This window comes from Phyllostomus hastatus, unplaced genomic scaffold, assembly GCF_019186645.2.
Source record: "Phyllostomus hastatus isolate PE091 unplaced genomic scaffold, TTU_PhHast_1.1 phas_scaffold_501, whole genome shotgun sequence".
NCBI lineage: Eukaryota > Metazoa > Chordata > Mammalia > Chiroptera > Phyllostomidae > Phyllostomus > Phyllostomus hastatus.
The window spans coordinates 71,955,405-71,966,340 of record NW_025334033.1 but is presented as its reverse complement, the minus strand read 5'-3'; the positions used below and the strand labels follow the sequence as shown (position 1 = coordinate 71,966,340).

At 64.7% G+C, this 10,936-nt stretch overlaps 1 protein-coding gene across 1 annotated transcript; it reads right to left on the bottom strand.

Annotated features, from left to right (window-relative positions):
- Positions 1–662: 662 nt before the first annotated feature.
- SIVA1 (SIVA1 apoptosis inducing factor) lies at positions 663–5,726 on the bottom strand. The gene is made up of 4 exons (XM_045823040.1): positions 5,342–5,726; positions 3,097–3,291; positions 2,324–2,480; positions 663–838 (listed from the first exon to the last, which is right to left on the bottom strand). Exons 1-4 carry the CDS (start codon positions 5,457–5,459, stop codon positions 781–783), a joined length of 528 nt encoding a protein of 175 aa, XP_045678996.1. The 5' UTR covers positions 5,460–5,726; the 3' UTR covers positions 663–780.
- Positions 5,727–10,936: the final 5,210 nt, after the last annotated feature.

Sequence of the window (10,936 nt, the reverse complement as noted above, 5' to 3'; positions counted from 1 at the left end):
CGCAGCGGTCCGCGTGCACCCCCCACAACCGGACGGGGAGAAGGGGCACCACGGGAGCCAGGACGCGCAGCTCCCCTCCCACGCCCGCCACTCAGCCCACAGCAGGGGAATGGCGGGCGTGGCGCCGAATGGGGAGGGGGCAGCAGGCAGCATGAGCTGCTCCTTCCTGGGGGGCCCTCGTGTGACGGGGCCGCCTTCGGGACATTCCCATGGCCAGGAGAGGCTTCAAGGTCACGGGCATGGACCCATGTGTGACCTTCTCTGGGGCCCCCGCCCCGAGCGAGTCTCCTGAGCACCGCTGGGGACAGCGGTCTGGGATGCCAGCAGACGGGCAGCTCGAAGAGGCCGGGGTCCTCCGGGTGCCCCTCACGCTCCAGGCCGGGCGGGGTGGGGGTGGGGGGCCAGGGCGGCAGAGACAGAAGTGCCTGCAGCACCGGCTCGGCCACGCCCGGCAGGTGTGAGTGCAGAGGACACAGCGGTCACCCTCCCCGCAGCCAGATGGGCCGGTTCCAACCCCTTCCCGCCAAGACCGGCCGGGTGGGCTGGTAAGTGACCCCCTGCGGCCCCCGTCTCCCCATCTGAACAGCTGGGTGCCCGGGCACGCCCCTCGCACGAAGCCCAGCCCACCGCACCCCTGGGACCGTGACCACCAGCAAGTCCTCTTACCCAAATATACAGGATTTATTCAGTCTGTCTCTAGGAGCACAAATATCAAAAAGCAAGCCCCCCCTCTGCGCAGGCACCAGTGAGGCTGTCCAGGCACGGCGGCCCCTCCGGCCCTCAGGCTTCGAACACCGCGCAGCCGGCACAGAGCACCTCCTCGTGGGCGTCACCGCAGCTGCGACAGCACAGGGGAGAGAGGAGAGCGTGTTAGGGGCTGAGCTGTCCCCCCCATTCACACGCCGAGGTGCTGGCCCCAGGGCGGTCGACTCACTGGGAGATAGGGCTGTTTGTGGCAGATGTCATTAGTGAGGAGGGTCCCCACCCCCCACAGGAGGGGCCCGAGGCAGAGGACACGTGACGAGAAGCACGTGTGCAGGGGAGACGACGTGAGGACGGGGCGTGGGGGCCACCGCAGCACACCGGCGACCCCTGGCGGCTGAGACCGGCCGGAGCGGACGCCTGCCGCAGCCTCAGGAGGCATGGTCTGCGGACTTTGGCCTCCAGTGCGTGAGGACCGAGGCTGGGGGTCTGTGGACTGGGACAGCTGAGGAGCCACGCGGGGCCCAGCCCGGGTGTCAGGTCGGACGGTGCCCCACAGACACCTCCTGGGCGCCCAGTCAGGCTCACACGGAACACGGGAATCGCAGGGGACATGCGTCAGGAGGGCCTGGGACACTGGCAACGCACGGCACGGGGAGGGCAGAGCCACAGGCTGGCTGGTTTGCAGATGCGCCGGCCGCCCGCCGTGGAGCGACCCCCAGCTCTGCCAGCACCGTCCACCGGCGGCCGCGCTGCCGGGCCGAGGACAGCCAGGTGTGGGCAGGACGCCGCCGGAAGCAGCTGGGGCGGGGGGCAGAATGCCTGGTGGCCCAGAGCCAGTCGGCGGTTTACAAAGCAGAGCACCCGGCCCCGGCTGTGGCCACAAGAGCCCGACGTGTGCGCCTTGCAGCCGGGCCTGCTCTGACGGGGCGGCGTGAGTGCCGGGGCGGCGTGAGTGCCGGGGTAACGGGCGGAGGGGGGGAGCCGACGCTGCAGGGAACGGGCGCTGCAGGCAGGAGGCAGCTGCCAGCCACGGGGGCCCGCACCACCCGCCCGCGTGCCGTGCTCCAGTCCTCCAGCGAGAAGGCCGCTGGCCCAGCCACAGGTGGCCAGGAGAAGGACTAGGCTGGGGAAAGGCAGCTGTGGTCCTAACTTGCCGAAAGCATGACCCCAGCCCAACCGCCCAGGTGCCTGGCAGTCTCCTGTCCCACCCCTGGGGGGCCGCCTCAGGCTGGGTCCTTCCCGGTGGGGCACACTGTCCCATCCCCTGCCCCTAACCTCCCCCAGCCAGCTGGAGGACAGGCAGGCCAGAGCTGGGTGCGGCTCTGCAGGCTGGCTCTGAGTCTGTGTGGGGGCTGCGTCGTCTCGCAGGGCAGGGGCACTGGGGGGCTCACACTCACACACTCAGCTGACACAAGCGAGCACTCTGTCCCCCGACACAGACACGGTGACGGGCATGGTGCCCCTGCCATCCCGTCGGTCGGTCTGCCCCAGGGAGGAGTCCCCAGGCACCAGGGCTGCAGACACACCAGGGACGGCTCTGGCGGTCCGCGCCACCGCTGCCCCAGAGCTCCGGCCACAGCCCTCGGACATCCCCCCAGGCCGCGGGTCCCGCACTTACTCCAGGAGGGCGCACAGGGCGCAGGCCGCCGCCCCGCAGCCCCTGCAGGTGCGCACGCAGCGCCCGCACAAGGCGCGCTCACACTGGGCGCACACCACTGTCCCGTCCGCGGCTCGAACGCACGAGGAGCAGGCTCTGGACGCCGCCCCGGACACGTCTGTGAGGAGGAAAGGCCGCCTGTCAGCTAGAACGGAGGCCTCGAAGTGCCGAGGGCCGCAGGTCCACTGCCTCACCCCAGGACAGGCTGACCCCGCGCCCAGCCCCCCCGGAGCCTCAGGGCCGCCCGAGGGCAGGCCGGGTGCGGAGCCGCTTCACGAGGGGGCGGGCCCGGTGGTCTCGGGACTCCTGCTCCCAAACCTCCGCAGTCTGGGTCCACTGCTGGGGGTGGCGGGGCCCGGCCGTCGTCCCCTGGGCGTCCTGCCTGGGTCTGCACATGCGGCCCCTGTGTCACAGATTGACAGAGGTTCCCGAGCCCTGCGCAGACCCAGGGGTGGGCAGGGACTGTGACCAGCGACACAGGTGACGGTCCTACATGCACCCTGACACGCCACCAGGCTGCCGCCACCCAGGGGTCTCTGCTCCATCCTACCTGAGGATTAGAAGCTGTTTGTCACCCCTAGACCCAGATGTTGGGGGGCTGAGCCTCCACAGCTGGGGGCCTCCTGGGGCTTGCCCAGCTCCAGCCCCCACTGGCCGACGGTGGTTTGGACAGCAGGACAGCACCAGCCATGTCCACCCCCAGCACCCCACTGGAGAGTGGCAGCCTCACTCACCGGCTTCGCAGGCCTGGGCTCCCCTCCTGGTCAGCCGTCCGTCTGGTCCGATCAGCATCTGCCCACGTGCGGCCCGAGGGGCCTCCACGGGGCCAGGCTTCGGGGACTCCGGCAGGTCAACGACGGCGCAGCTCTCCTCCCAGGCGTGGTGCATGTAGGCCTGGGCCCCTCGAAAGAGGAGCTGTCTGGTCCTCTCTGGGGAGACAAAGCCCCATGGGCTCTGCCAGAGCACGGGAGCCCCGCCACACAGCCACCGCGGCCTGGAGGCCGGCTGGGGCCAGGTCCCCGGGCATCCTCCTCCCGCCCCGAGGCTCCCTGGGGCCCAGGTCCACTCTGCCTCTGCCCCTCCTCACCCAGACCCGGCTGCTGCCTCCTGCGGGAGGGCTGGGCCCCAGGGCCCCAGGCTCTTTTCCTTGCAGCTCTCTTGGGTGTGGCCTCCACGCACCGCGGCACCCCTGCCCCAGCGCCCGAGGCCTGCTTCGTGCAGCACAGAGGCGCCCTGAGCTGCGGGGCGCTGACCCACAGGCGGGGCTCCGAGCTGGGCCTCTGGGCTGGGGAGCACCCGCTTCGCTCACTGCGGAGCTGCTGCCAGGAGACTGGGCAGCAGCCAGCCCCCGCCGAAGGCGTCTGGGAGCTTCCCGGACCTCTGTGGGCCCTGGACGCTACCCCCAGAGCTGACTCGACCACTCAGCGCCTGGGGCAGGGGCTCGGCCCCAGCCCCACACCAGCCACCCAGGCGCTTTCACACCGTCGAACGCCGGGTGCCGGTCCCAGAAAAGCCTCGGTGCCCGTGCGAGAGCCTGGCCACACCAGCGCCCCCTCCCCAGGATCTCGTGTGGCCCCTGCACCCCCAAGGGGGTGGGCGTGCAGCTGGGAGTCACGCTGTGGGGCTGACACCCGTCTTCAAGGTCTGCTGGTCGGGGTGACGGCCTCGAGCTTGGAACTCACTACAAGGGAGACTCAAGCTCAAACTGGGCACCCTGCCCACATTTCCAGAGGCTCCGCCACACCCCCAGAGGGGCGGGTCACAGAGCCCCGGGCATGCCCCGGGCATGCCACGGGAAGGTGGTCCAGGGCTATCCTGGTGGACCATACTATTCTGGTTTTGGTTCTCTTTTATTTTTACTTTTCTTTAGAAAGAGAGAATGGGTGGGGAAAGAGGGAGAGAAACTCTGATCAATTGCCTCTTGAACAACCCCAGCTGGGGACCTGGCCCACAACCCGGGCAGGTGCCGGGACGGGGAATGGAGGGGGGGCATTCTCGCTTTGCGGGAGGACGCCCAGCCCGCCAAGCCATAGAGGCCATTTACGCTGCAGAGCAGCTGCGGCAGCGGAGTGGCCCGAGAGGAGAACTGGGGTCCCTGCGGCAGGACGCCCCAAGCCCCTATCACACAGCAGCCCCTTCAATCATAAACTTCCTAGCTGCTTGGGGGGCACCACCTGGGCCCCGGACCTCCGGAGAAGGTGAGCTCCCCGCTGCCACTGCCCCAGAGCATCCACCAGCCCAAACCGATGGTCAACAATAGCAACACACCTGAAAACTTGCAGGGCAGCCGGTGAGAAGGCCTCCGGCCCCGGCAGCCTCCCATCCCACCCGAACTGCAGTTCCAGCCTCACGAAATCCGACAGCACCTTGGTTCCCGCCTTTGCACCCGCTGCCCCTCTGCCTGCCAGACCCCGCTCACCCTGCAGGACGCAGCTCGGGTGCCGGCCCCCCTCGAGACGGCGGACTCCTCCGCAGGGGGCCCCGCGGCGTCCCCGGTCTTCCCGGACCCTCTCGGGACACTCCTTCCCGAGCTAATCACTCATAGACTCTGGAGCTCCGGGCAGGCAACGGCTTGCGCGCAGCCGCACTGCCTGGCAGGCAGGGCGCGCAGCTCAAATCCCTCCGATTAGAAGGGGCACTTCTGCCAGCTCGGTCCACGCAGGACGTCCCGCTCCCCGCCCTCTCGCTGGCTGAGGGGCCGCAGTGCCAGCCAAACCAGAGACGGCTCTTGCGAGAGGTCGGCATCCCTGCAGGACCGAGCCCGAAGGCAGCACCACGCAGAGGCCTCCCGTTTGGGGATGGAGGGACACTCCTTGCGGGCCGTGACCACCGCAGGGGGACACGGGCGAACTCACACCCCTCTCAGTGCTCCCAACCCCCGGCCTCGCAGCTACTGCCGGGCCGCCCAGCCCCCGGGGGCGCGGCCTGCGGAGACCGCCAGCCCAAGCCCCGAAGCAGGAAGCCCTACCCCGCACTCACCGAAGATCTCCCGCGAGTAACGCTCGGCGCACACGCCGCGCCCCAGCTCCTTCCAGCCCACGCGAACCTTCAGCTGCAGCGGGGCCGCGTCCCCGAAGGGGCTGCCCCGCTTGGGCATCGCCGCGGGCCAAGGGAAACTCCGCGTCCGCCTCGCCGCGCTGGTGACGTCTCAGACGAGCGCCAACCCCCGCGCGGGGAGCGGGCAGGGCTCGCATTCAGCGCCGCGCGGGATAGGCCGGGCGCGAGGGCAGAGGCGGGGCTCGCGGACCGCAAGGCGCGGGATAGGCGAGGGGAGATATCAGGGGCGGTGCTCCCACGCAGCGCGGGAAAATGCCAGGGGCCGAGTGGGCGCGCCGGGGCTGGGTGAGGGCGGTGTCCTGCGCACACCGGGTGGGATAGGCCGACGGAGGCCCACACTCCAGCGTCGGGGGCGGGCCCTGCGCGAGGTACGACTCGAGATAGGCCGAAGGGGACAACGGGGGCGGGACTCGCGCGAGGCCTGGCGCGTGATAGGCCAGAAGCGCCCACAGGGGCGAGAGGGGCGGGGTGTCTCAGCTTTTATCTTTGGAGTCCGTAAACAAGTGTCGAAACTGCTTGTATTTCCGCGTTTAAGTCGCCCGAGCTAGAGAATCATTCCTTTTTTCCTCATTTCTACTTTGTCCGAATCCCCAGCTTCACGGAAATGGAGAGTGGCTGGGACACGCCGCAGGGGCGTCCCTGGAGCCAGCCTGACGTCACGTCCGACCCCGCGACGCAGGCGCGGCTGTTCCGACGGGGCCCGAAGCGGGCTCCCCCGCGCTCGGGTCCCCCGCTGCCCGAAGACACCTCCCTACAGTTGCTGCTCCCGGCTCGGCCGCGCCAGCTTCTTCCGGGTCCTCCGCCACACACACTTCCGGTGACGAGCGCTGACGTCACGTCCGTGGGCGGGGGTGTCTCTTCCCCAGGCGCGCAGTCGATGTATTGGGTAGTGTGTTATATATTATAGTGTATTAAAGTGCCGCAGACCGGAAACTTGCATAGGCTTATTACCCAGCGTCACTCCAATAAATTCAAGAAAGAAAAAGCATGTCTGCAGCTCCCGCATTTTAGTCTAACTTGAAGACATACCGCCCGGGGCCCATTGCTGTACCCCTTTGCTCCGGTGGCCGTCACGCCACGGCGTGGCCTGCGGGGCTCACACTGGACACTGGCCCCTCGTCCCGGAGCCTGAGGTCCCAGAGCAGGTGTCGCAGGGCCGGTTCCTCCGAGGCCTCTCTCGTGGGCATGTGGACGGCCATCCTGTGTGCCAACCTCCTTACAAGGTCACCAGTCAGCCTGGATCAGAGCCCAACCCACAGGACCATTTTAAAACTTAGCCATCTGGTTCTTCAAATAAATTAAAATAGAACGACCATGTGCCCCAGCAACCCCACTCCCAGGCATAGGAAGGAAGTGAAATCACTTTCTCCAGGAGGTGCCTGCACCCCTAGGTTCACTGCAGTGTTATCCACAGCAGCCAAGACATGGGAGCCACCCAGGTGTCCCGCGGAGGGGTGGGTGGGTAGAGAAGAGGTGGCGCACGCATACGTGCAATGGAGTATTACTCGGCCTTGAAAGGGACATCCTGCCCTTTGCAACAATATGGATGGACCTGGAGGGTGTGCCAAGTGAAATGAGACAGAGACACACAAATACAGCGTGACCTTGCATGTGGCATCTGAAGTCATCGAACTTCAGAAGCAGAGAGTGAAAGGTGGTCACCAGGGGCTGGGGGTGGGGGAGGGAGATGTTGGGCAAGGAGCACACACTTCAGTTATCAGATGGGCGAGGTCCCTCTGGGACGCTCTAAATGGGTGGGAACGCTCTTCGGTTATTTGTTAAGTTCGAAGTTTTTCTTCCGGCACTCCCCGAAGTGCTCCGCTCTGGGAACCCCGGGAAGCAAAACACTCCGTTCTGCGCCTGCGTGAAGAGTCCAGCCCCCAAAAGTCAGATCCCAGCGGCGGTTCCGGGAGCCCTGCTTTTCGTGGGTGTGCGCTCACAGACAAATCCAGCCCTTTCCACGCGCCACCTTGTTTCCCTCCGCCTTGTTTTCAGTGAGCCTCTTCTTTGGAATCGTTTTCTCTCCCCCGCTCCTGATTTCCATCTTAAGGCAGGGGAAGGTGGGGGAACAACTGCTCCGCCAGTGACACAGGGTCTAAGGCACAGCACCGCGACGATCGTTAACAATACTTATTTCGTACTTGCAAGTTGCTGGGAGAGTAGACCTTAAATGTTGCCATCATAACAGCGACAACAAAACGGTGATTAAACAAGGCGAAGGGTGAGCTCTCTAACGTTACTGTCATCATCACACTGCGCATCTGAATTCACAGTTAAGGTTGCTTTATATGTCAACTAAATGTTGTATCAGATCTATCTATCGGTAAAGCTGGGGAACTGAATCACCTCCTAAAGACTCTCCACATGTGGCCACAGTGGGAGGAACTGGCAACTGAAACTTCGACACGAATTTTTTAAAAGATTTTGTTTACTTTTAGAGAGAGGGGAAGGGAGGGAGAAAGAGAGAGAGAAACATGAATGTGTGGTTGTCTCTTGCACAACCCCCACCTGTGAGCTGGCCCGAAACCCAGGCACGTGCCTTGACTGGGAATCGAACCGATGACCTGTGGTTCTCAGGCAGGCACTCAATCCACTAAGCCGCACCAGCCAGGGCTCAGCATGGACTTTAAGGGGACACAATTCAGCCCCCAAGTGCCAAGCTCTGCGTAAGACCCTGGGGGTGGTGTTGAGTAGCTCTGACCGGGTTCCTGCCCTCTGGTAGGACAGCTGTCACAGGAGGGGACACCCTGAGTCAGCAGACCTGCCTGCCCAGGGTGGGGGACACGGGGACACTGGCCCTGCACTCAGGCAAAGCACTTGCTGATCGGCATAGTCGACCTCAGAAAGCTGGACGTGCAGGAAGCCAACGTTCATCAGAAGGAGGAAGGAGGCGCTTGCTGTCTCCCCGGAGCAGGGCAGCGGATGCCCCGCCCACAGATGCCGGGACTAGTTTTTTAAGGTGTTTAATCAGCCTTGCCTCCAGGGCCGAATACTTTGAGTAATTTTTGCCTCAGCCGTTCCTGAGCTGTGTAGTGTGATTATATTAATCTCAGTACCTTCTGGATGGGGTGTAATTCCCATACAGTGAAATCGTGGGTGTTTACACCCAGTGGGGATGCCCAGGCGGTGTGTGTGCAGTTCCCTGCCTTGGGACAGACGCACACGCCTGGGTGACTCAGCGGCCCTCCGCGCCCGAGCCAAGCCTGGTGCTCAGCTTCCCGCCCCTGCGGGGAAGCACTGCCGGGCTCGACTCTCACGGCGCTGGTGTGCCTGGCCCCGCTCAGCACGCTGACCTCGGGACTGCCCCTGTCTGTGCAGCCCCGGTGGCCCGTCCCGTTCGTGGCCGAGCGTGCTCCGTGTGTGGATGGACCGCATCTTGTTTTACCTGCCGATGGACACCTACGGTGGTGCTGGGTCTGGGCGGCACGGGAGGCCGCCGCTCTGAACATTCTCCTGGGAGGCCTTTCGCGGGCGCCATGTTCACCCTGTGGGGCCGTGCCCGGGGGTGGGGTTGCTGGGGGTGGGGAGGTGCGTGCGTTTCGTGCCAAGGAAAGGAGCAGCTTCCTCAAAGGCTGGAAAAAACACACTCGATCAAACAACACGACACATCTCTTACACGTCTTTCATCCGCGCATTGACCTGGGACTGCTCCGGGCTGTCCACACTGCGGTTGTGTCAGTGGTGTTCAGCACAGACGCCTCACTGAAACCACTCAGACCCTCTACACGCCTGGCACAGAAACGACAGGGCCGGCCGTACCAATCCACCCCTCGGGGACACAGGCTCCCGGCCCTGGGCCATGGGGTGAGCCCGTCAGTGCAGGGGAGAATCATTTCTCCCCTGAGTTGATGTCCTTTCACCCGTAAACCTGTGCAGGCACCCCAGACGGGAAAGGGTATCTCAGCTGTCCCCCCCCGCCCCCGCATCAGTGGCCTAGGCTGCCCATGTACACTGTCTTCCAGCCCCAACGACAGAGGTAAATAATAAATGCTTCAGTCCTGGCTGGTGTGCTTCAGTGGACTGTGAACCACAAAGTGGCTGGTTCGATTCCCAGTGGCGCACATGCCTGGGTTGCAGGCCAGGTCCCCACAAGGGGGCGCAGGAGAGGCAATCACACATTGATGTTTCTCTCCCTCTCTTTCTCCCTCCCTTCCGCTCTCTCTAAAAATAAATAAATAAATAAGTAAATAAATAATAAATAAATAAATAAATAAATGAAATTTTTAAAAGAGCTTCAAAAAAATTGCCTCCAGACTCCCGCCTCCAGACGCTGGAGACCCCGCCTTCTCTGCACTTTCTCTGCCGGTGACGCTGACACAGACCTGTCCGTCCTTTGCTGCAGGCCGCTCCCTGAAACCTCGGGGGCACGCCCATCCTTCCCTCCGTCCTCCGGGGTGCGTGAGCCCCCGCTGTCCTCTGGTCTGGTCCCTCCCAGGTGCCTGGGGCTCCACCCTGGGACGGGCACTGCAGTGGCCCCGGATGAAAGCTCTTTCCTTCGGTCTTTCCAATGGTCCCGGCCTTCCTCGGTTCCCACGCACCTCGAGGAGGCCTGGGGCTTCCTCCTGCAGCGCCTGCTCGGGTCTGAGCAGAGGGTCGGCAGCCGGCGCAGAGCCCAGGCTCAGAGCTCCCTGCGGGCCCCGGACTAAAGCCTTAACACTGCAGGCTGGTCCTCCTCCTGCCAGCGCGAAGGGCCTTCTCTTTCCCTTGAAAAAGGCCAGTTCTGGTCGGCTCTCAGAGCCGTGCCTCTCAGCGGCAGGGAGAGGCTGCCCGACGGTCCTCTCGCAAGGAGAAGCCATTTCCCGGGAGCTGTGAGGAGCTGGGGTCCCCAGAGCCCACCTGCCCGGGGGTCTCTTGCTCCGTCTCCTCCCTGGGCTGTGGGAGAGAGGAAGTAATTCTCTGCAAACTCAGGCCGTTTCCGTGTGTGCCTGTTCCCTGCACCCCCCCGGAGCCGCGCTGCTGGTGACGGGTGCTTTCCCGACTCGGGTCAAGGCCCTGCAGCCATTCTGGGTGCGGTGGGAGACGCCTGGGAGCACGGGGAAGTCCAGGGGTCTGCGTCTCTCCCAGAGAGCCGGCCGCGCAGGAGACTCAAGCCGGCTTCAGTGAACCCAGGGGCGAGAAGCCCGCTCTCCACCTGCTGGCTCGGGGCCTCTCCCCGGAATTCCTTCCCTCTCTAAACGGCCTCGGACAGGCAGCTCTTTTTCCCGATTCACCCCGAACCCTGACACGTTGTGAGGGGGGTTGCTCAGCTGGGTGAGCGAGGTACAGCCAGGAACGTGCCCGTGGCCGGTGGCTCGGTCCAGCCGCCGAGACCCAGAGGGTGGGGGGACCGGCTCGCTGACAGGGAGCCAGGCAGGGGGATATGGGGGACGGCTCCATTACCAAGCAGAGGTGGGTGGGGGTGCTTGGGCTCCAGACCGAAATCCCGTGATGTTTGGTTTTGGAAAACACACTTACTGCTGTGGCCTCTCACAGGAGCGGGTTCTGAGCAAACAAATCCCTTGGCTTTGTGAACCACAT